The 26,368-nt window shown below is 41.0% G+C and overlaps 1 protein-coding gene across 5 annotated transcripts in view; it reads left to right on the top strand.

The window, feature by feature from the left end:
* Positions 1 to 26,368, top strand: part of LOC117402079 (cdc42-interacting protein 4 homolog) — a 48,281-nt gene that overhangs the window by 5,004 nt on the left and 16,909 nt on the right. For 3 of the 5 annotated variants that reach the window (XM_034910503.2, XM_034910504.2, XM_034910505.2), the window contains exons 2-3: positions 23,317 to 23,432; positions 24,792 to 24,848. In XM_034910503.2, the coding sequence (XP_034766394.1) occupies positions 23,317 to 23,432; positions 24,792 to 24,848 (173 nt within the window). Of the gene's footprint in view, positions 1 to 7,375; positions 7,426 to 23,316; positions 23,433 to 24,791; positions 24,849 to 26,368 lie in introns of those variants that run through there. The other 2 variants (XM_059008233.1, XM_059008232.1) reach the window with 2 other exon arrangements.

Consider the following 26,368-nt stretch of genomic DNA (forward strand, 5'->3'; position numbering starts at 1 on the left):
AGATTAATTAAAAAAGCAGATTAGGCTATACAGAGAGTCGTTTTGAAAGACATCTAGTTATTGGCGCTGCTTTAGTTGTCCATGCTGGTGTGCTGTGTGATGTAACCACTGTTTGACTTGCCTGCAGGAGCATTCCTTCATCTCCTTCGCTCGCAACCAGACTAAAGGACCGGTGCATGGAAATGGGAGTGATTAGGAGGATTCCTGAGTCGTTTGTCAGCCTGTATCCTGATTTTAGAGGTTGTAGCCCTAGACCTAAAACATTGCAAGGGTTAAAATTCTTACATTCCGAAATCTTCAGGCACTGGTATGCGTTTCCTGCTTCCAACCCCTTTTTTTCCCCCCCTGACCTTTGACCTCCACGCCGCGGATGCGTTATGCTTCAGGATTGCGCTGTGGAAACGGACAGGTTTGACGGCTTTTTTCGTGAACCAGCTCTTCAGCAAAACTGGTTTCAGCTGATGTCTGTTTGAGCAGGGAGTTCTCCCACTCTTCTTGAGCAGCCTAAGCACAGTAACAATAGTGTGTTTTCCAGCTTGGCTAATTTTGTGTATGGCTCTACCCTCCTACTTTACAGCAGTGTGTGCGTTTTGCACCGGTAAACTTAAAATTTGAAGTGCAGCAAGGCTTTGTAAGTAGAAAACCAGACTGCATTAAAAGGTATTAGCCCTACATTGTACAGCACAAACACGAAGGCTAGCACCTTTAGTTGACCTGCTTATCTTTTTTCACTACAGTATGTTTAGCAAAATTCTAACATGTTGACACATTCCTGTTTCCTTCTTAAGGTTAAAGGCAGGATCATTTTAAACGCTTACTTTAAAATGTGAAATGGCATTCAAATGCAGGTTTATCAAGTGACACAAAAGCATTGATTAACCCATTAAGTGCCATTGCCCTCATTTGAGGACAGGCCGCTTTGTAATTTTTTGGAGCGTTTTTAACTGGCATCTACCCGTTTTAATTTTCTGTTTAACTGCATTGTTAGGATAACTTACTCCTAATTGTTAACCGCAAAAGTTACGTCTAAATGTAACTGTTAATTCCGCAGATATAGACCTTTCGGAAGCTTTTATGATGCCCTCAATATAAAACAAGAAACTGAAACTAAACTGATGCTAAAGCTCCATTTTCTATGTGTTGAGCTTCATAGCCGGTGTGAAATTTCACTGCTCTGATTACAGGAACACGTCTAACTTGACTGTCCTCAAAACAGGACAAAGCAGTTTGCAGCCAAAACAAAGGTTTTTTTTTTTTTCTGAAGAAATGTTGATTTAGAATGGATCAGATAACAGAAATACAGCCTGTGTTCCGATTTTTTCTTTGAAAAGAAAAAACGATTTGGTACTTAATGGGCTACAGAGTTGTAATGGCTTTCGTTTCACTACTGCTGCAACACCCGTATTGTATTCCAGATGCTATCAGCTGCATGAAATGAAGCCTCTGCTGCTATGTAAATGCAGTACAGGACAGATGACATGATAGAATTGTGTAGCTAGGAAGACTTTGCAAATTAAATAGGGAAGTGAAGAGCAAAGTTTGCATCTCTCCACATCTGTGTCTTTTTTACGGGGTGAAAAAATAACAAGCTGCAGGCTTGGGACTCGTTTGAAGTTCATATTAATGCTCCCCTAAGCAGAAAACCCGTGTTTCCTAATGAATCTCGGCTCTGCTGCGTTTCCTGGAAAGATCCCTACAAGGAGCTGATCGCTCTCAGATGGAAGTTTCAAATTCAAATCCCTGTAAAGTTTAAAAATACATACAAAAAAATCGGATCTAACAGTCCACCAAAGCCACGCGTTCTTATTTGATCTAACAAAAGGTAACGTGTGTGTGTTTTGATTTGGTTTTTGAACATTGGTATTGGGTGTGGTGTTGCACGGGATGACATCTGTACACAGGAGCAGAGGTACTGGAATTCTGGCAAATACTTCCGTGTGATTGGTTGAATTCTGGTATGTGATTTCTAATGTTTTGAAAAGAGTCAGGGTTCGATATCGTTTTCCAGAAACTCAGTGGCACACAACCCAGAAGGCATTCTTCACCTGTTCGGTCACTGGGGTATGACTAACATGCTCAGTATCTTCCCATCAGAAACCTGAAGCAAAACCTCAGCCCTTAAACATTTAAGGAATCTTCCTGCCTGTCGTTGATGAATGCTGAGTGTCGCTTTACCGTTGGGGGGTTTGGCCAGAGGTGACAGAACTGCTTTTATCCTTGGAGAAGCTCATTGTTTGGTTGTGCCACCTTCACTCGCAAGCTCACAAAGCACGGACAGAATTAACAGTATTGGTCTCTCTGTAGTGTGGCTTGACACCCTATAGAACACCCTTCATAAAGTCGAATGATGCCGAACAATGTTGCGTTAACATATTGAGTTGCCTACCGCTTTTGTATTTTTCCATTTACTTAACAAAAAACTGACAAATTGAAAAATGTGGCATTTTGAAATCCAATATGAAATACTACTGTACTGCTATTATGGCTTCCAGTAGACTTTTTTTTGCGATAACATTTTGTAGTTTCTTTTGATTTCCATGATAAATAATATATCTAAATTAAGTTCATGTGGTTTTATTTTACATTTTTATTATGTCTCAATCCTAAAATTCTAGGTGATGCAAAACTTTTGGTCAGAGCTGTTCAGTCAAGGAAGAATGTAGTCAGAAGTGCAGCACAGAATGCGTTCTTTAAACTAAACTAAATGTGCAACGTATATAAACCATACGATACAATACAGCAATTTTTTACATTATTCCTTTCATCCAAAGACATTCCAAAGGTTAAAAGGACTACAGCTGTGGGGTGGACACAAAAAATATCTATAGAGGAACTTAAACATTTAAAAAAACTAGGCACAGATAAGTCTTCTCTTATGACTTGAGATTAATTTGCAAGCGTATGATTTTGAACTGCTGTGTTTTTTGTAAGGTGTCTATGTTGCAACAGGGAATGTCAGGCAGGCTATTGGCTTTATAAACACTACTCACCCCCTCTCTCCCCCACGCCCTCTCGCCCACGCAGCGAGGAGAGACGGATGATTGGGTTAGTCTCTGGGCTCATTTTATCAGTGGTTAGCTTGGAAACACTGGGACCTTGGCAGGATAGGATAATTATAGCCGTTGCTCTGCTATATATAGTCATGCAGAACCCAGCCTTCAAGCAAATGCTTTGAGACTGAATATGCACCATCAGCCGCTCGAAACTTGCGTGTTACACCCAGAATAAACGAATAGGTTGCTCTGCAGCTCCGAGTTGTTTGTCCCAGCCTGTGTGGCTGTACCATTTTTTAAAATACCAGGTGTGCCAAAGAGCTGTAAGAATCCTGTAGGACTTGTTCAGACTGCAAGACTCCTCTGTAGCTTCAAACACGCGATCGTAAATTCCTAGGTGGAACTGTAAAAGGGTTGATGCTCAATTTAATGATCTAGCGGTCTATATAAATACTGCTGGCTTTTATCTTTGCTGGTGTTTATTGATCACCCAGGCACAATCCCTACTCAATAAAAAAATACAGTGGAAAGAAGTTAGCAAAATATCAGGCTTATACATTTTAGGGTATGAAAATACTTCATTGATTTAGATTAAGCTACACCCCAAACGTCAAGCACACCAACGTTTTTGGCAAATGCCTGTTAATCTGATTGACTTTTGCATAGTTTTTGTGTAGTTCAGCTAACTTTTTGTATTCATTTTCACAGTGGTTGAAGTAAAGAGGGGGAGGGGGCAATATTATTATTATTATTATTATTATTATTTATTTCTTAGCAGACGCCTTTACCCAGGGTGACTTACAGTTGTATACAAAAAATACATATCAAGAATTACAATACAATTGAGAGCAAGATACAAAATACAATGACTTCATATCCTAATAAGAGCAAATACAAAACGCAGTATGATTTGATATCGGGACAGCTCAAGAGCAGATAACAGTGTTGATGGTTACATCAGGGTTAGATACAAGTGTAAGTGAAATACAAAATACTACAGATTGGGTTAAGTGCAGGATTAAATACAGTAAAATAGGGAGCAGATACGTGCTGCAAAATACTGCACAAGATAAAACCGCGGAAGTATCAAAGTTGTGGATCTTTGTTTTTGTAGGCCTAGAATTCCTACAAGGTTGCACTTTTTTTTAAAAGTTTAATCTTTTATTATTTGTATACTTATTGTCGGCTATAATCAAGTCCGCACTAAACCAGAAGGTGTTTTATCTAGATAACGAACCTGTGCGTTGCTTCCATTTCTGTTAATTAATAACTAAAGAAATAAAAAACCAATGAGCAATATATCGCATTGTTGGGTTGGCTTCCTGCTGCATTGGTCCGAGACCCAAAAAAGGATGCCTTACCATAGGACCCCTGATTGTTAAATCTCAAGTCAATTTTTATCCCTGAACCCTAAAGAGAAGACCATTAAACAGAGGACTGCATTTGATGCTATGGCTTATATTGTTGTCCCTATGGGCAAAGCACAGCGAAGTTGTCCCCTCAGAGGTAAATACATGAGATGTAATTTTTATTATTATTATTATTATTATTATTATTATTATTTATTTCTTAGCAGACGCCCTTATCCAGGGCGACTTACAATCGCAAGCAAATTTGTTGTGACATGAGCTTTGGACTTTATTTACTGTGTTTCTCTTCTCTACAAATGTGGTTTGGTCCATCATAAGTAGGGAACAGTAAAAATGCTCTCTCTGTCTCTCTCTCCCTCTCTCTCCTCTCGCTCTCTCTCTCCCTCGCTCCTTTCACACAGTGCAAGGGGCAGGATCTACAGGCCCCACGTAACGAAGTAAACACAGACAGGAAACGCAAATACAGAGCAGATGTGGTACTCTAGACATTCCTGTCGTAGGAGCAGAGTGGTTTTTTTTTTGTGTTTTTTTTCTCTCCTTTTCCTTGTTTGTTCCTTGATACTGTAGTTGAGCCTTGTATTCTCCCATTAGCAAACCAACAGATTTTAAGAAATGCATGCACTTTAAAGTGGCTTGATCTTCCCCCCCCTTTCTCTTTCTCTTCTCCACCAGAGCAGAGGGGAAGCTGTTCTGACAGTACAAGAGCCTCCCTTCCTCTTTCTCTGCTCCACCAGCACAGAATGAGTCTTGGAGAAAACCAAATTTAAAAGTAATATTAAAAGGGAAGGTACACCAATACAATATGGTATTGGGTGCTATTTCTGTTTCCTCTGGTCTGTGTTGCATGAGGAAGGAAGTGTGGTCATGCTTTATATCTACTATTTCCAAGGATGGCTCCCCTACTGAATGGCTTGTGCTGCTCTCATGTTCAGCCGTGGAGGTTCCACATCAGCAGTATTAATGCTGTCTAAGCAGTAAGTGTGATGCGTGCGTCACCCCTGCCATGGGAGAGGAGAAAGCAGTGTCGTCAAACTGTATCTTTAAATACAAAGTAATGTACAGTAATGCTCTATATTTACTTTAAGACGTACTGCGAGTCTTTGATTAGATTATTACAAATATCTGGAAGGGCAGCATCCTGAGTTGTTTTGAGATGTTCTTCGCTTTACATTCTGCAGGACGTACAGAGGGTCCACGTCATTGCGTAGTCGTTGCTCAACCTGAAAGGTTGTATAGAGTATTTCAGATTACAGACCAATGCAATCCCAAACATCTGTAAGAGACTAGGAGTGTATTATAAAGGGTTCAACATGGAGACCAGCCCGTGTTGTGAATCAGGACTAGGGCTATCCATTACTTTAGTATTTTGTGCATCTTCAACTGCACAGGGCTGTATTATTTTCACAGTAAAGAACTGCTTATTTCAAGGTCTGAAAATGTGTCTTGTATTTCAGGATTTAAACATAATATTTTTTAAAGCAGAAAAAATAGCTTTGTCATTTTCTCTAGAGTCATTGTACAACAAATGTTCCTAACTATTTAATTGCTTACCGGGAAAAAACAGTAAATGCTAAATTTGTCTTTTTTTTTTGTAGAAGACATTCCAAAGAAATTGTGCAGCTCTCTGCAGTATCCTTTAATCATTTACCGGAAGCAAACTCAACCGGCTGCCAGGTTCCTAGGTGTAAGAGGTAGTGTGTTAATGAGGCAAAGGGCTGCGATTTGACGAAGGGCTGCGATTTGCAGTCGTTGACCTCCGTGCATTCGCTGTCTTTTTAGATGAGTCCGAGGGGAATTCGAATGGGAACAGCAGGGGGTGGATCAGAGCCTTTGTTGCATTAGGACATAAACGAGTTACTGTACGCAGCTGGGCTCCACATACACAAAGGCAGAGTTTGTAAAAGGTCAGATCCGATCAGATATCTTAATGCCATTTGGATGGTGTATTCCAGCTTCGGAAAAACCCTGGGGATTAAAAACACTTACTGATGGGCAAACACACTCACCTTGCTGTGGCGGAATGGCCAGCTGCTGTATATGTGTGTGTGTGTAGACATTTTAATGAAGACTATATATTGGGTATAGTTGGTTTGATGTATGTTTTGACCAAGCTGATGAACATTTAAAGGTTAGTACTGACCTGAAACACTGGTATTTGTGAATCTACCGAACCTTAATTGGGGAAACGCCTGCTTCCTTGCGTAGTTTACTGGAGCACTCTTCTGCATGCTACAACTTAAGAGCCAGTCATTTTATTAAACTGCTTGTTCCCATGCAGGGTAGCGACAGTTTTTGGTCGTCGCTCATTTCAGTTTGCAGCACTAATTGCTTAATATTCACCTTCACAGCTGCAGTACGTTTCAGTTCTGGTGTGGTTATCCTAGCTGGCAACAAACACGGCGCAGTGAGCAGAAAATTTCTAACCAGAGTCTGGAAAACCCTCAAGAGTCCCGTCCGTCGCAGACCGGTCTAGCCCTTCTCTGCAACGTTTTAAAACACAAAGCGAGTTGCTGATCTCCTCTCCCTGGCCCCTGTCTCGTTTTATGCACTGGCTGGGAAAGGCCAGTCCACCAGCTGTACTTATTTACCCGCATCCTGGAAGCTCAGCTGTTGCTGATTCGACGCTCTCAGTCTGTAGACTGCTAACCTGCTGTGTCGCTCCTGGTTTGCGCTGAGGCACAGTGAAGCTGCTGAGATGGAGCGGGAAGCAGCCATCGTCTTTTAAGAACTGACATCGCTCTCAACAAAGCATGCATTTAAAAGATAAAAGTTGATATATATATATATATATATATATATATATATATATATATATATATATATATAAACAAACAAACAAACAAACTGGTGGCAGAGTAGGAAAAGTTGTAGTCCAATGGGTAGCTACAGGACTACAACTCCCAGAATGCCCTGGGACTGCAGGAATAGGAAGCACCTGAGGCCAATTAAGCCCTGCATAAAGGCAGGAGAAGCCCTGCAGTCAGGGCTTTTGTTGATGAAGGAGAAGCAGACAGGCTGACAGAGTACAAGCCCTCTGCTGAAGAGAACTTTAAGACAACGAGGTACTGTCTTTGTGTAATACGTGTTTTGTGTTGTGTTGCCGTCCAGCTTTAGTTAGTGGATGGAGAAAGTTTAGTTAGTTGTAAATAATAAAAGTGCACAGAAGTGCTTAAACTGCAAGTGCTGTGTCTGTGTCGGTGGCGTGTAAGGGTGAAAAATAAGCCTCAGCCGTAAGGCTACGGTTTACAATATCTATCTGTCTCTCTGTCTATCTATCATAAGTGACCATTTTGGAGAGCATTTCTCAGCATGTCTTTTTATTTTTATTTTTTTAAAGATCTTATGCCACAAATTCTGTCTGCATCATGAAAACCAGTCTGTACAACTCAATCTCATCTTGTTCCCAGTATCAAACTGGGTCTGAATCCAGTTCCATCTGCAATCAACATTCCAGTTAGAAACCGGGTATTGCACAAAAGCCCAGGATCATCTGTGAACTTCGGTTTCTTTACACTCTCATTCCGTGCTGCGTGTAGGAAACTGGGAAGTCATTTGGGGTTCCTGTTTCCTGTAACACAGGAAGTGAATGGGAGAAGCAACAAAAATGCCAACTTGGGGACAGGTTTCAATTAGGTCAGGGGCCAAAGTTAGCCTTTCCAGTCCTGGTCTTTGTTCCAACCCTGTTCTAAATTTGTTCAACTGAACCAATTAAACCTGCACCCAGGCCATAGTTCATGATCTCCTTTTACCTGTTGAGCCTGGAATGGATTGGCTCTCCAGGGCTGGGATTGGACACCCCTGAATTAAGTAGGGTTACCAGGTTTTCAGAGTGCAAAACTGGGACGTTTTTGTTTTTCTTCAATTCGTTGATGCCGTAGCGACTCTGAAGCTGTTAAAATAACAGTATCCAAACACAATCATCGGGTGTGTTTTATTGTATGTTTATAAGTGTTCGGTGGCTACCTCTAATCAAGCTTAGAGTGTGTTTCTCGCGCACAATCAACTTGATTAGAGGGAGCCATGGAGCACTTGCAAACATACAATAAACCATTCATTGTTTTCTTTCTATTGTCAATTGACCAAAACATGTTAAATGTACAAAAAGACCTGTTTGAAAACATATATCAGCTATCACCATACAAGAAGAACTGGGACGATTTTACTTTTTCTGAGTGGGACAAAAAAAATGACAGTTTTCCAGAGACGACTGGTAACCCTAGAATTAAGTGAGAAGGTAAGCAGCCTTGGCTAGCTCACCATTGAGGTGAAGCCTCCATTTAAGATCAAACGCAGAGTGACACTATCAGCAGTCGCATCGTTACGGTTTCATATCCTTCTCGGAGCCGATTTGATCTTTTTTTTCCTTTTGGACGGCTGCCAGCGTCTGAGCTGCGCTGTGATTTTAAACAAATGTTTTGTTTTTTCCCTGTGTGTGTTGTTGCTTAGTGCAGCAGTAACCCTATATAAACATAAAGCCTGCTATTGCATCCCGACCACCCCCGTGTGCAGTGGACAGGCCAGTCACACTTGTTGGCAGTACTGTAATTGGCCTCCAAGGTGGTAAATGCAGTAGGCGTTGCTGAGAACAATGGCGTTTCATCTTTCCCTATTCAGCTGACTCGTCTTCTTTTGTGTGTGTGTGTGTGATCAGTGGTTTTGCTCCCCAGAGGGAGTCTTACAGTGGGGATGTAATGGAGGTGTGTGATATGTACCTCTCTGCTTGGGTTAGATTTTTAACCCTGTTTTGAGAATGACACTGTGATGAAATGCAAGACCTAGATGTCCATGAGATGAGGTCATGGTGACCTTTTATTGAATTCTGGCTTCTGATTGGTTGAGGATCTATCTTGGGGACCTCTTCCCCACATTTAATGAAAAAAAAAAATTATTCTACTTGCTTCGAGTGTGCTGTTATGAATCCTGAAGGTTTTCATGTTTTGATGAAACAGTGCTTTAGTTAAGAGATGTTGTTCTGTGCAATTGTGAATGGTTCTGTCACATGGGATGCCACTGTGTCTGTTATTACCAGGAGGTGAGTGTGCAGTGGTAGTTAAATGGACCGGACCCAAAATGGCTTGTGTCTCAGATATGTATTTGTTAGGCAGGGGAGTTCAAAGAAGGTTAACCGGTGTCAGTTTTCTGTGGCTCGTCTCGTTTGAAGCACAGTACTGTTTTGAATACTGTCATCTGATTTTTAATGGAAATATTTAGCTTGGAGGGGTTCGGAAAACAAATGGCTATTGATGAGCACGAGCACTGGGTATAAACAGTTTGAAGGCCTCAGGCAGAGGGAGTTTGCGGTCACACTGGGAGAGGGGGGAGGTCTCTAGACTCGGGGTGGGGAGGGTGTGGCGATGGCTCCATACTTCTTGGATCTTACCCTGGTGTTTTGATTTTGATAGTGTGCTCCTGCTGCTGTTTTGAAATAAACACATTTGCTGAAATGTTTCAGAGAAGTCTTGCTGGATGCATGTAGCTTATTTTATTTTATTTTTTTTAAATAGTTATTTATTTTAAATGGTCTCTACAGTACACAGTCACGCACAGACCACGAAGTGACTTGAGCACATCCTGTAGTTATTTTTATTACAGAGCTACAGCGATCTTAAGTTTCTGTACAGAATGCAGTTACGCAAATAACCCCTTAGATCACCGCATGTATATTTGTACCATTTTGTTTCCTATGCAATCTATACTGTACTTTTTAAAGTCTTTTGCTGGACAACTTCATGTACCCCATATAAACAGTTAAGAAAAAAAGTAGGTATAGATTTCAAACCAATACAGGAGTGGAAATGACACCTACTGCTTAGCAGTATCACCCATTCCAGGTTTTACTTGGAGCTTAATCAGCGACAATGTATTTAACTCATAGTAAAATCAGGAATGGATTAAACTGCTATGCAACGGGAGTCATGTTGCCATCCCTGCAATACATAATATAAAGGGATTAAAGGGGTCTGTCTGGGTTTACAGGTAATCGGTTGTGTGTGAAGGTGATATTTGCACTTCATATTAATGAGGTTGCTTTTACCAAGGCACATGGAACGGTTCGATCACTCCAGTGATTCATTCGGGGAATCCTGCTAAACACTAACTGGAGATTAGCCCTGTTAATCCATCTCGCTCACACTCCGAAGCACAGCCGTGCTGGTTTGAATATTCAAACAAGAGTTTCTGGAAATGCATTTGAGATGCACAACTGACTGACCTGTGCTTCGTCTGAATTGTGCAGCTTATAGACCTTGGTGTATACAATTATACATCTTTTAAATGATGTTATGTGTTGTATAAGATGTCTTGCATCACGCTATAAAATTAACTAATTTTGCTTTGTAAAGTCGATTGGAAAATGTGATGTTTTGAAATCTAACATGAAATACTGTACTGTTATTATGGCTTCCGGTAGACTTTTGCGATTATAATTTAGTAGTTTATTTGATTACATGATGTTAAATAAAAGATGTAAACATTTTTTTAAATGTCTCAATCCTAAAATTCTAGGTGATGCAAAACCTTTGTCCATAGCTGTATATCTTTGCACTATAGTATGTAAAAAGAACGCCTGATTGGACAGTCTTCTTTCCAGTACATTCCGGAATGTTGATTAGCCACACCCCTCAACCACAGTCTGACTGGACCATTGTGAAATTCTGCAGACTTAAGGTTGCATCAAACCTACCCATAAATCAGCCATTCTATGGATAGAAAGTTACAAAGTGTGCGAGATCCTCATGCACGTTCTTCTGGTGTTCTAGTAGTCTTGAACTTGACCTGAAGTTCGCTCCCATTGCACAGCATCACAGGAGTTTCCAAGTTTCACCAAGAGCTTGATTGGGCCTGTCTGAACTTTCAGATCCATGGTTTCCATAACGAAGCTCACAGTTAAACAAGCTGAAACCACTGCAGACTCCTCTTTTGCCATCCCTGCATCGATGAAGGCATCAGCCAAGACCTTTTGTGAAGTTTGACTTTATTCAAAAACTCCACAATCTCAAAGTTGTGTCTGAAAGAAATTCTTCTGAATTTAATGTTCTTGTCCACTTCCGTCAAGCATTCGACTGATAAATAAGTACATTTTACTGCCTCTTGTCTAGCACAAGCTACCATGCGTTTACCATAGTTTACTCCTGGTTAGCCATGTTTTTTTTTTATTTTGATAGACTTGACCAAACCTTGTTGTTCTTTACCATGCTTTCACTGTGCTTTATTGCACTTTGCTGTACTTTTACTAGTGGAAACTATTATAAGGGACACAACAAAGGCCATAAACACACACTTTCAACAGCATATTCCAGGGAAGCCTTCCAGTAAATATAACAGAACACTCGCTGGTAAGTTCAGTCTTAATTGCTTTATGTATATAGGTGTATATGGTTCTGGTGCCCCCAGGGCTGCTTGTGTGTGAGGCTTACCCCTTATCCACAATATGACACTGCTGTTATTTTTGGGTTAAAATATTGTATGTTTGCTGTGTCAGGCTGTTATACAAAGAGTGCAAGAGAAAATATGCTCTCAATTTGATTAGAGGCAGCCACCAAACACTTTGAAACCATTACAAGTCATTAAATCGAATAAGACGAAACCCCGATTTTATTAACACACTTAATCTGTTTTTACAGAACCTTTTACAGTTGTGGTTTAAACATTTCAAAAACTTTGCCATTGACGTTCAGAGTGCGAGATCTACACTCTCTCTTTATACACTTCATGCTAATAGGCTGCACTGGGAACCTGACTTCTAATAATCTGTTTTCAAACTACGTTTCTACAAGCCGTGATTGCTTTTCAGAGAACACTGTGTCACTGTGCACGCTGCCAGAGACCGACGCGTTACAAATAAGCATGTATAGGCTTTGAGAGGGCAATGTAAAAATGCATAGCAGGCACTATTGGATAAATGGATTGAGGTCATGATGCAGATATGATTCAAGAGCGTTGGGCTAGGGAATGGAATGTGAGAAGCAGAGTGATACACAGCAAACAGAAAATCAGTAGCACTTCATTCATTCAATCAATCAATCAATCAGTATTTTTATTTATATAGCTCTTTTCATACAAAAAAAAACAACTTAGGATGTAAATCTATTGTTTAGTACGAGTCCAAACTGATGTGTTATGTTTTGGCAGGCTAAACCTTGCCCTCTCTCTGGGGACCAGGGATTACTGTGCAACCATATGTCACGTTCATGACCTGCGTTAACACGGATTCTGTAAGCCGCCCTGTCTAATTCAGTTAAGTAAAGACCTCACGTCATTGAACATTAGACCACTTAACCAGCACCACCCCCTCGTACCCCCCCTCCGCTATCTCCTCTCTACAGCTGAGGAACAAAAAAGCTCTCCATTTAACTTAATTACTGTAACAACAAAAAATACCTTAATTTATTCACGCCTACCCTTTACTCTTTACCATTGAGCATCCTGTTTCCACTGATAAAAAGGTCATTTTTTTTGTTCAGATTCTTGCAAATATTGTTAGTCACATCCCATTATTTAGTAATCATGGAAATAAGACTCCCTCTATAATTGCAATAAGAGTGGTTTCAGTTTTTCCTGCAAGATTACCTATACTGTACACACATGCGCCTGTGAATTCTGTGAAGGAGTGTCCTGAATCAAGATTAAACAGCCTGGAATTAAAGGTACCAGTAGGTTTTCAATATATTAAAACTGGATCAATGTAACGTTTCTTCAGTTGTATTCCAAAGTGCGCTGAGAGAGAATGGAAGTCTGCAAGGATTTTTAAAATTTGCAAACAAGAGAATTATCAGATGGTGAGATTCAATCGATTTTGTTAATTAGGTCATTGGATTTGGTTTTTTGTTCTTGTTACGCTTCGTTCAAACAGTTACAGTGTTTGTCTCTCAGGTCCTGCCAGGACTGGAAGGGTTCATTCAGTATTTAGGCTACAGAGTTTAATAAAATCAAGTACCTGGGGGTCGATCCCTGTAATTCAATTCCAATTCATTTTTGAAGGAATTGGATTTTTGACATTTTTAGCCACGTAATAATTGTTGCGATCGTTCCAACTGCTTTCATTTTAATTGACTAGCAAACAGTGACTTCATTTGAACTAATTTGTTACCACTGTGAGAAGCTTGTTTTTTACAATTTGCTAATTGCAATTTTGATTGGAATCGATTCAAAAGGAAAAACAGTTAATCCCGTTACAAGAAGATTTTCCAGCCTGAAACAGAGCCCTAACATCCCTGACATTGGCAGCCATTGACCTGAAGGCAACCCTAGCCTGGGGAGATGTCCGGCACGGTGTAATTCATATGAATCCCACCCTACATGTTTGCTTGTATCCTCTGTGTCTTGATGTTCAGTTAAGCGGGCCGCAGTTTCTATTAATATAACTCGCATTCTGCACATTCCAGGACAGGACACAAGCTCAAGAACAGAACAGCGATCCTCCCACAGCATGCCTCTGCCTCTTCCGTACACCATCCCTCTACTGATAAGCAGTGGATTGGGCTGGAAAACCACAGAGGCTGTTGTTTGATTCACTTACCTGTACAGAGGAATAGCAGTTATGCTTATGTAGTGAGGGAAAAAACCCAGAAGTTTTTAGTATTGGTTACTCCTGTACAAGACACACAAGACTTAAATCTTTATTTCTGAAACTAAAGGACCACAAAGCCACTTTTTCAGGAACAGTCACTTGGAATCTGATTCCAGGAGACCTAGTTTGAGGCACGTCTGCTGTATCAAACCCCATCTCCCGTGGTGTGCAGTAGCCCGAAACCTAGTCTTCTGAAACCAAGTTCCAAGCCACAAAGTGACTTCATGTTCCCTCCCTCCCTTTAAAATTGTTTTGCATATTATGGGTTTGTGTTCACTCAGTTTAAGATTTATTGATTTAAACTCCCTGGCGGTCAGTTGCACATGCTTGTCAAAATCTACAGCCATGCCATTGCTTTTTAATAATAGAATTAACAGTCAGAATAGATTTTTCAGTGCTTTTATTCCAATAAATGCACAGACATGTTTCAGTAGTATCTGAAGGCTTTTGGGACAAGTCTACAGCATAACATAGACATTTCGCTTCCTTGCTGTTGAATACCAAAGCGTTCTCAATGCATTGATTTATTGTTACCTGTCTGATATACGGTTAGCAAATTGGTTGCTGATTGCACATCTACTGGCTAGAGTTTTATAACATGAGATGACTGAGGGCTCTAATGCAGTAACCGGGACTACTGTAATCACCCTGGTGCACACCATCAGAGCCCTGTCCCCTGCACTCCCACTACAGACTCCAACTCTCTCAATAAACCACAGTGACTTAAAACAAATACCTCGCTCAATGACACTCTGTTTACGGAGCTCTTGTAAACAGAGGGTCGTTGTTTTCCTGTGTTTCTGTTGCCATGGCACTGCGTTAAGTTTGTAAACTGGTTTTGCACTTTGACCTGTTTACAAGTCAAATGTAAGCCAGCTGTCCGGTTTTCACACGTGAACAAATGCAAGCACGGATAAATATTGCAGTAATCAATGTCTGAGGTGGATTATGTTGTTTTAAAGCTTGTCGAGGGATATAACAGAGGACGGACGTTACAATAATGTTAATATTTTGAATTATTACACGGCAATCGCAGAGCCAAAATCAGACACTTGAAGTACATATTTTATGAATGTATTGAAGACAGACTTCTACTGAGTGCATTGCTGTGGGTGAAATACCGATAAAATACAAAATTAGCATGCCTTTTATATTTCAGTAAAGCTTTTCTGAAAGTCTCCCATAGTATGGTTGCAAAAAACATGACACGTGTGTGAGAGAGAGGGAGTGTGACAGTGAACCACATTGGACAGATATTATAGTTTATTAGTAGGCAAGGGATTCAAATAGCACCAATATGCTTCTGCCACAGGAATTTGTGGGACAAAATATTACATTACGATTGTAATTGAAGTCTCCCGCTACATAATTGAAGATTCCCGTTGCATAGCAGCTAGAGCCATTCCAGTTCCTTCCTACTGGACTTAATTGTAAGTTTGAAAAGCTGTGTGGTGAGACTCAGTTGTATTGTCATAGTAAAAGCTGGAACGCTAGCAAGATCAGAGTGTCTAATCCCTAACTCCTAATTTGTGTGGTGTCTTTAAGTCTGTTGTCTTCCCAACAGCGTGAATTTCTCAGCGTTTCAGGCAGTAGACCTGCAGATGCACTGAGCCTGGGTTCGACTATAGTTCGGTTTCCACAGCTTGGTTGATGTGTTCTTGGTCAGCACAGTACGACTTCAGAGTTACAAAACACCAAACTTATGAACCGACTGGTCAACCAAACACCCCACTTTCAGCCAGAAGCATGCAATCACTCAACCATGCGTGCAATGCAACCAGATAGGTGCTCCTGTAAGCACCATGCTGGTCAGGAAGAAGGAAAAATTACTGTACCAACAAATGGTTCCAGGCAAAGGTGAGGCAGATTTCAAAGCACGTACAGGCAGTTTTACTAGGAACATTTTGATTTTAAACAAAGCACAGTGTTTTTTTTTTTCAAGCCAAAGGAAACGGAGTGACAGCTGCACAAATGCGTTGTGTTTTAAAATAAAATAAAAGCAAGCGCAATGTTAACCCAGGTTTTCCTGGACGTTTAAATCTGTTACAATCTGAATAGTAAGTTCAATTTTAGCGTGTTCCGTTTTTATAGTACTGTTTTTAAACCATATGAGTATTGCAGTACTGTGCTGTATCCTTATATTCTCCAGATTGAGGCTGCAGATAGCAGGTGAACACACTTATTAAGTTAGACATTTCAGACTTACGAACAACCTCCATTCACAAGGTTTTACTGTATTTAAAAAATAACAAAAATCACTAGAATCCTGTCTCGACGTGCGACGTGTGGATGCAGGTAAACCAGACCCGCTCTGCTAACATCACACAAGACCAAACTTGATTGCAGTGCTCAAAGCCATGAAGAAGCACTTGTAATATGATCATAGTTAGTCGCTTTTCTCCCAGATCTGATAATCCAGGCTTGTTTACATTCCTGTGCTAGGTTTTAGTTTTTCATGCCACTTTCCCATCCAAGAGAGACGGGACACAACAGCGGTGTTTGCTGTGACAGAAGATTGTCAGCATTCACGCAAGTCAGTGGGCTGTCTGACACAGTTGGTTAATGCAGTGGTTCCAATTTTGATGTTTTAAAGACATAATTGTTGTGAGTGTTCAGCTGCTTTCACTTGAAGCCAATTTAATTGACTAACAAACAGTGACTTCAGTTGAAGTCGTTTGTTTGCCGTTGTGAGAAGCTGATTTTAACAGAATACTGCAAATTGCAATTTTGATCAGTGATGTGTTGGAATTGATTAAAGGGGAATGGGAATTGGAATTTGAACTGGGATATTAATTTCAAAAAGGAATGGAAGAACAGGAATTGACCCCGACCCTGTTTTAGTACACAATGTTTCACTGGTGGGTGGACTTCAGTGCACAGCTCAACACTAATATGCTTCCCTACATCCCATCAACGATCCACCTTGAGGAGTCTTATCAGAAGCATGTTTTGCTGGAATAGTTAGCAATCCTGGGAAAATAAAGCATAGCAGTTTCACCCGTTCCAGGTTTTACTACGAACTTGATTAGCCTCTGTGTGTAGGTAACAAGCTCAGGTGTGTCTTATTAAACCCAGACCGGATCAGACTGCTATGCAATGGGAGTCTCATTTGGTTTGGTTTCTCTTGGCTCAGTAACCTGTCAAGGTCTTAAACCCTGAATATGAACATACTGGGAGATCTGTATCTGACGGGTCAATGCAGAGATTATTTGAACCCCATGACTGTACTTGCATTGCAGCAGAATGTTGTTTTGAAATAGCTGCTGCTGCAACTCTCTGTTTTTAGTATAGTATGAGCTTTAAGGTTGCTGTGCCGTTTTGAGGTGATTTGAAAAACTCTATCGCTCTAAATGTGAATTATATATAATTTATATAATTACATTTAATTCCTTTTAAAATCAATTCCCATTCCCCTTTTAATCAATTCTGACACATCATTGATCAAAATTGCAACGAGCAGTGTCCTGTTAAAATGAGCTTCTCGCAAATGAAATTGAAGATGCAGACATACACACACACATACTGTACACACAGACAGGTGGAATGCATTCATATTCCAGCCTTTCCTCAAACCTAGAAGAAATGTTGCTGCTTTAATCTGGTAAAACATAGAATTTATTTTGCGGGGAGGGTAAGAGTTAATGAAACTCAAAGGCAGCAGCTTCTACTCCTATGAAAAACAGGATTGGCAGTGTGCGAGAGTTCTGGGCTGTGTGTCTGGAGTTCTGTACTGTGTGTCTATGAGAGTTCTGGAATGTGTGTGAGTTCTGTACTGTTCTGAACTGCATGTCCTGTCCTGCTGCAGTGGCACAGGAAGTGACCCCCTCAGATTCTCAGACTGCTGACATCACCGCTGCTGATTAATCGACTGGCACGTCCAGGGAATCCCACACGAGGAAAGTTTTAGAAATACGTCTGGGATTTTTTTTAAAAAACACATTTGATTGTGTCCTGAACAGTTGAGTTAATTGGTGGTGTTTTTTGATTCTAACCAAGGCTTTAAAACCATACCTCCTGTTAGCAGTCTTTTTCTGTAACCCTTTCAGTCCTGAATTTTTTGTCGCGGCGAAGGAGGAGCTCCTTTATTGAGTGTACATGAGAACAGGGCAAAAACATTCTTTACATATATTTCTACACAACCTCAGACTGGGACCTAGGAGTCCCATGAGATTCCAATGGCATGTGTTAACATACGTTGCTAAGATAAGGAGGGACCTTGAGGACAAAGGGTTAATTCAGGCTACATAGTTTAAGTAGAAGCAAGTACCCTCCAGGGTTGGGGTCAATTACTGTATCAGTTTCCACCTCATGTTGTGATGAACATATAAAGAGAGTCGGCAGGCCCAGCCGTGCATCAGGGGTTCTGTGATCTAAAGGGTTTATGAAATGCACCAGATTCCCACAAACGCTAACATTGGGAAAGAACAACCACTGCCCTCCCCCGTCCCTTACATTCCACAGCAGCTCCTCTGTGTATAACCCTGGCCCCTGCTTCTCCCCCTGTGATCCTCGCTCCACAATTTCCTGTCAAACTTTAAACATGGACAAAGTTTTCATTAAGAAAAACAAAACAAAAAAAAAAAACCTAACTTTCCTGAATAACAGGATTTACAAACCGTTGGTGCTGTCCAACGGTATTGGATCAAATTATATGTTTGTTTGGTTTTTTTTGTTTGTTTTTAACACGTTGTCGCCTTCACAATGACCCCCCTTCTCCTGCTTCGCTGGCGCTGAATAACCTCAGGAAACCCGAACTCGTTTGATTGAATTAGAATCCTCAGGGGGGCGCCCCATGAAACCCCCTGCATGCTTACCAAAGTTCAAAGGTCATGAACTGCTCACGGTGGAGGCCCATTGGAGGCCGGATGTCAGTGTTGCATTAAAGGTGTTACTCGTCTGTCCCCCGTACCGTTTCAAAAGGCTTCATGCCTGTTGAGGGAGTGTGTTGCTTTTAAAGGCACATGTTGAAAATATCAGCACTCTGGGTGAATATCCTGTTGAAATGGTTTTATTTTAAGAGCCTGCCCTTTTAAAGTAGACCCTCTCATCTGACCGTGTTGAGATTAGGGCTTTAGACCTGTACTATTCGTTGTTTTATGTATTTAATTCACTCCTCAGTAATAAAACTTATACAAATGTGTTAATCACATCAGCACAATACCTGCTTACATGTTTGCACCAATCCCTCAATAAATCTTTATCATATGCGCCTAGCCTCTTTTTCATTTTATACACATATATTTAAGCATTCAGGTACTGTACAGTTCTTGGGACCCTCTCTGTATGTATGCACTGGTTTCAAAGTTACTATCAAAAAAGGACAGGCATTGTACGATACAGGTGCAGGTCACTGTAGGAATACCGGGGTGGAAATAAGACTCACAGGATTGGATCCATTCCTGGTTTTACAATTGCTTTTAATAAGACACACTACCTGAGCTTTGTACCTATACACTGGGGCTAATCAAGCTTGTATTAAAACCTGGAGTGGGTGATATGCAATAGGAGTCTTGTTTCCATCCCTGTAGTATTATAACAGACCTGGGTGGCAGTATCTGCAGCTGCTGTTGACTTGCCATCATAAAGAAATGCATGATTTTGGATTACAAGTCTGTATGGATTAGCAAACTGTATTTAATTAAAACTGTAACCGGATCCTTTGCTTGTACCGTCTGCCGTGGCGCAGGGCTGAGGTGCTCCTGCACTCGGTGAGTTTCAAATGCTAGCCGACGATGATTTGGGAGACAAATGAATAATTGAGCTGCTTTCATGTCGCAGAGTTTAATGTAAACTGTAAACCACACGCTGCCTGTTCCAGGAAAAGAGAGGGGTTTGTATGACCATATCTCCTGAAACAGAGATCAGGGTGAATATCTGGCTGCATCACCCAACTACAGTATGCGATTGGGTGTTTTATGTATCATACAAATGTACATGCCATCTTTTTACAGTAGGTTGTTTTACAGCTTTATCAAATAGATGAATAGAAAAGTTGTCCGATTTTTGTTTAATTTCTTTTTCATTTAATTGATCAAGCAGCCCATGTTCACAAACACAAAGGATTTCCCAGTGCCCAAGTTTAATTTGTAATTCAATACTAAACAAAATGTTACAGAACTTACAAGAAACAGCTAAGGTGCATATACAGTATCCTGATTTAACCTGTGTTTTATTTTAATTATCTTAACGCCAACTGTTTTCAAATTCCTTTTTGCTGTTAACTTGGCCCTACCCAAGTGTGATTAGTCATATTTCTTCCCAATAGCTGCTGTGGTAGTACCTGTCTCTTTAAAACGCCTGTTTTTAGCACCGTGGAGACCGTGAAACCGTTGTCATGGATTCAGGTTCCAGAACCACCTGGATATTCTAGGGGATTCTGCTGCTGTGTTTTTGGAATTTCCCACTGTTGCTTTTGTGCTGCACAGGGCTGCTATAAGGAAGTTGCCCGTTCTTGGTCTCTAAACATGTTTCATACGGTCGCTACCAGATAACTGGTTTTCATTGTTTTAAAGGTTCTGTTTTCAGTGTTGTGCAATGCGACAGCCCCAAGCTAAATCCCCACACAGGCTTTACCTGTCGTCCCTTGCTGTAGCCGGGTAAGGCGGACTATTCCAGGTATGGAAATAAGACTTCCATTGCATAGCGGCTTGATCCATTCCTGGTTTTACCATGAGTTTAATAAGACACACATGAGTTTGTTACCTGTACACTGTGGCTAATCAAGCTTGTAATAAAACCAGGAATGGGTGAAACTGGTATGGAATAGGAGTCTTTCCATCCCTGCAATGGAATTCCAGTACAGTCTATAGTCTAATGATATTACATTTCAGTTGTAATGCAGGGATGGAAATAAGACTCCCATTCCATAGCGGCTTGATCCATTCCTGGTTTTACCATAAGACATAAGACACACATGAACTTGTTACCTGTACAGTGTGGTTAAATACAAATAAATATGAAAATGGTCATTTTTACCAAGCAGCGTTGGTTTGAATATTGAAACATTTATCCCAGCACTATTTTACAAGTTAAAGACTGCTTTGGGGGGAATTGGGGCCTATCGGTTTTAATCCTTGCCTTTCCCGTGCATGCAAGGCCCTTGGATAAACTTCTGGTAGTGTGGAAAGGATGTTTGGGTGCAACTTAAGCAGCGAGAAGAGGAGGTGTTGTTGTGCTGTGTGTTTGCAGTGTGGGAGCGCTTGGCATTGGAAAGAGTGACTGTTTATCTCCCATATATAAAACGGACAGCAGTGATCTCACTTAGGGGCTGTGGGAAGAGTAGCTGTTCACTTGGTGTGTAGGAATCTTCTCCAGTGCCATCAGTTTGGGAGTGTCGTTTGGTACGCGAAAGAGAGAAGACGACAAAGCCAGTCGGCCTGCGTTTTGTGTTTTCTCTCCTCTCTGAATCACTTGAGCTCTTTCCAAACCATGTGACTGAAATCCAAGCTGCTTTCAGTGCTCTCCCACCAGTGAGTCATAAAACTCCCATACAGAGGCTGTGCTGAGGTCTCCAGTGGAGATGTTATAAATGAGACGGCATGCTGGCTTTGATGTAGCCTGCATCCTGTTGTATATTACAGAGCAGACTTGGCGGAGATAGTTTCCTTCTCTTTTCAACATCTTTAACCTTGTATCTCTGTTAGATTGCATGGAGGTTTCTAAAGCTGTGGGAAACACAAAGACACTTTGTGGCTTGGGACTTGGTTTCAGGAGACTAGGTTTCAGACCACTGCATGGCACACCAGGGCAGACTTGAGGTTTGATACAGTAGTTGCCTCAGACTTGGTCTCCTGGAACCAGGTTTCAAGCCACTGTTCCTGAAAAAGTGTCTTTGCCTTCTTTCTGCTTTCAGTATAAGATATGTAATATCGTGCAGTTTGGGCGAGAGGACCGAAAAGCTAAGCTGAGCGTTTCAAACTGGCATTGCCTTATCCCCTCACTCAAACTTGTGTTTGCTCTAGAAAGGAGGGAAGCAGTAGGAATAAGACTCCTCTTGCAGAGCAGTTTCACCCATTCCAGGTTTTACTACAAGCTTGATTAGCCACAGTGTATAGTTAACAAGCTTGAGTGTGTGTGTGATATTAAACTCCTAGTAAAACCAGGAATGAATCAAACTGCTGTGCAATGGGGGTCCTATTTCCATCCCTGCTGTGCTGTGCAGGATGTTTCCGTTTTCATTGTTTCGGTTCAGTAATGTTTGATTCATGACTTCCTGTTTTTGTGACTCGCCGTTGAGCTGCGGTCTCCTTTTTTGCTTGTTTGCGATTTTTTTTATTTTACAGTAGCAGAGCCCCCTCCTGTTTTTTTATATGTTCTGTACAGTAGCTGCAGATGTATTGACGCATCAGTAAGCAAAAAAAAATAATTCATAAATCTGAGCTGTTCATTTCCATTAGCTACTGCGGTCGCAAATGTACCACCTGTTGTAGCCAGCTGTTTTCATTTCAAAGCATGGTATCTGGCACTTCTTTACAGTAAAGTGTGTTCTGATTTTCTGTGCCTTCTGAGGAAATATGTTACTATATTACTTTATTATGTTGCACTTCCTGGGTCAATTCAAGTCAGCAGTGCCTTATTTTGAAAGAGTTCTTAGAAAGGTTTCTTAAGAAAATGAAACTGTTGACACGATTCCCTGGATGCTTCTTCATGTAGGTGCAAGCCTCAGAATGTGAAAAATGCATCTACACACACACATGCATGCACACACACGCATGCACACACTCAAAGAAAACAGAGCGCCTTGAATAAGAGACGATTGTAATTCGAATGCATTTGGGTTTGGCTTTCACAGCTGTTGCTGCAGCTACCCAGTACTGCAGGTGATCACAGCTGGAAGGTGGTGAGTGTACAGTAAATAGATTAAGGTATACAGGTACAGAGAGGGTTGATCCCAGGATTTAATGGAGAACAATCAAGATAGTTTAAAAGAATTACAATCACTTCAGCCAGAAGAGACACACGTGAGAGGGGGAATCAATAGAAATACCATCCTAAATTGTCCAAAGTGAACCCAAGTCACTACTTCAAACTTCGCACAGAGAGTGTAGGATGAGAGAGAGAGAGGGGACATGAATGGAAGTTAAAGGTTAAAGTTCAAAACACGTTTTTCCAAAGATAAATCCTGCCGACTAGGGGAGAAATAATGAATTGCTCAGTGGAAATAGTATAGATGATTGCTAAAGGCAGTGCTGTATTTAGTAAGAGTATGATGGCGTCAGATGTTGGGGGTACTTCTAAGGGTCGTAGGGGGACGCAGCACGACTAGATATAGGAGTGTTTGTTTGTTTATCATGTTGATAATGTCAGCTTTATTTCTTTAACAAGTGTTACTTGTCGTTCTATTTTAATAAACCCTGGAGTACTCATTCTTCTCCCTTTCTTCCAGGACCAGTATGAGATCATCGATAAGCACACGCAGTGGGGTCTGGATCTGGTCGAGAAGTACGTCAAGTTTGTGAAGGAACGGACGGAGATCGAGCAGAACTACGCCAAACAGCTCAGGTAATTGGAGTATCCCAAACCACAGCAGCCTTCCCTAATGAAATCGTCAAGTTAAGCCAGCAAGTACGTCGGCAACATACAGTATGCCATGGCTTTAAATTCACAATTGGAGAAGTCGATGACTGACGTATATCAACAGTACGCACAGCATAGCGCAGTCCGATGATCTCAATAACGTAGATATTGTTCTTGCCAAGTGTCATTGCAATTTAATAAGTGATAGCTACAGCTGGATAAATGTACAGGACAGACAAACCTATATATTCCCAGAAACCAATACTCTCAATAACGTAAATAATGTTGATACCTTTGTCTCCGTTGAATAAGAATCGGGTGTAAAGGCTGCATGGGGGAATCGAAAAGAAACGCAAGCCTTCAGTTCCTCATTCAGTCCATGCCTGAGAGGATTAAGAAAGTCAACACAATGGAATGCGCTCTCATTACCAAATACTACTATTATGGCTTCCGGTAGACTTTTTTTGCATTTTTTTTTTTTTTTTGTCATATAATTTTGTAGCTTCTTTTGATTTGCATGATGTTAAATAAAAGCTGAAAGTTATGTTCATCTAATTTTATTAAATCTGAATCCTGAAATTCTAGGGTGATGCAAATATATATAGCTGTATATGTATATGTGTTATTTCCGGATGTATAGTGATTGTTTGGAATTATTGTATTGTTATTTTATTGAGTGTGGTCTACTTACTGTAGGTTTCTCTTTGTATTGGTGCTGCACTATTGAGGTGTACCTGTGCTGGCCCTGTGGGCACAAAGTGATTTAAACTAGACTCCTAGTTTCAGAAGAACCCAGACTTTATCAGCTATCTAAACTGATACCAGGAAGAATTGGAACCAGAAGGGCACATGACTGGGGGCTTGTGGAAACGAGGGCATTGTGGGCCTGTGGTTCACGTGGTGGGCCAGGCGGTTCTGGGTTTTGAATTCCTCGCATAAAACACTTTTTTTTTTTTTTCTCTCCTGTGGTGGTGAAACACCTGAATTAAATAAAACAGCCATTATTTCCTTCTCCAGACTGGAGATAATCTTTAAAAGCATTTAGCATGTGACTGGGATCATTTATTTTCCAAACGTTAATTCAGAAGAGATTTGAAAGTAGGTTGTTACAATATTAAGCTGATAAGGCTGAAGGTTTAAAGGGTGTTTTTGTAGGACATTTCATTTTGGATACAAAGTTTTTTTTTTTTTTTAAGTTGATGCTTTGAATACTTGTGGAACAGAACCCCCCTTTCTCTCAGTTAATTTATCAGAAGAATGCCGTGAGTTTCCTGGCTAACGGAAAGCCAGTGTTGGAGTTTTGCACGAGCAGCTAAAACCCCCTTTCATCCTTTGTTGTTCCAGGGGTCTGGTGAAGAAGTACAGTCCGAAACGTGGCACCAAAGAAGACCAGGAATGCAAGTACGTGAAACGGTCCCCTTCCAGAACCTCCTGGAATTCCTTCACCATGCAGAGCGGTGGTTCTCAAACTTTCTGCACCGCGCCTCCCTTTCCTCTTGTCTCCGCACACATGTACTTACACCGGCAAAAAAAGAAATCCAACATGCCACTGGCTTCTCTGCCACTGCTGTTGTGTGTTTTATTTTTTCTTCTTTTGCACTAACCAGCCACTGATCCCTCATAATAAGAGCAAACTTAACTTAAAACTGCAAGTAATAGTTTACCAATTTGTGTCCAATGCTTACTAATGTGCGCACCGCGCAGCAAGCCGATAGCAGACTTTGTCCAATAATATGCAAGCTTTGAAAGGCACCAGTCAGATGCACAGCGCCATCTAGAAACTTTGCCTAGAGATGTCAGTAATAAGATTTGCTTTAGATTCATATATATATTTTAAGATGTGCACAGTAATTTCTTTCTTTTTCCAGAACCTTATCATCCCCCCCCCCCCCCCCCCCCCCAGAATAATTGTATGTGTTTATTGCGGTCCGTGGCGCTTGGTTTTGCAAATGATCAAATTGTACATGATCTCAGATGTTCTAGTCTCCAGCATTTACTGTTGTAATTTCATTCATGAATTAGATACCCAGTAGATACTGTACACATGGTATTAAGCACTGTACTTGGTTCTTATGGCTCATGAGAACAGTTGCTGCTAGGATACTAGCTGAAGAGACCCATGCACTGCAGCGCTCAATGTGTCCTCTCTGCTCCCTTATAAAGGTTAATCATACATGGGGGGGTGGGGGCATATGTAAGCATTGTAAAGCATAGAGAGGGACGATAAAGCGCACAAACACTGCAAACTATGGTAAATGCGTAGTACAACCATTTCCAAAACTCTGCTTTAGTTGTACAAAAAGCTATTGTGTTCTCGTTTTTTGGGGTTTCTCATGCATTCTTCTACGACAGGCTTTTTATTTTTGAGTTTCGTCAGATGTGTCACTTTGAGTGCCGTCCCTGGCTACGCCAGAAATAGGTATCCAGGCTTGGGAGGAGTTTGGAGAATGCAGTTCAGCAGGATTCTCCGACATCTCTTCTCTCGGCACTGCTCAGGGCTTGTAAAGCGACAGGCTGGGTGATGTGCTGCACCAGGGTGCTGTGAAGTGCAAATGCACTTGCTTGTCATCTCTGGGAGACTGGGTTTTGAATTCAGCCTCGAGTTTCTAGTCCTGTAATCCACGGCATGTGATTTGGTACAGTTTTGCACTGGCCTCCTCCAAAACCAAGAACTGGACCTTCAAAAGACTGGAAGGGTATCCACCTGGCGAAGTAACTTGTGTGAAAATAGACACCAGTAGAGGCATTTCATATCTAGCTGATATACATTTGTTTTACCTATACAGCTATGGCCAAAAGTTTTGCAGCACCTAGGATTTAGGATTGAGACATCATTTAAATATTTTATTTAACATCATGTAGTCAAAGAAACTACAAAAATGATATTGTAAAAAGTCTACCGGAAGCCATAATAGTAGTAC

The sequence above is a fragment of the Acipenser ruthenus genome, chromosome 36 (genome assembly GCF_902713425.1).
Source record: "Acipenser ruthenus chromosome 36, fAciRut3.2 maternal haplotype, whole genome shotgun sequence".
NCBI lineage: Eukaryota > Metazoa > Chordata > Actinopteri > Acipenseriformes > Acipenseridae > Acipenser > Acipenser ruthenus.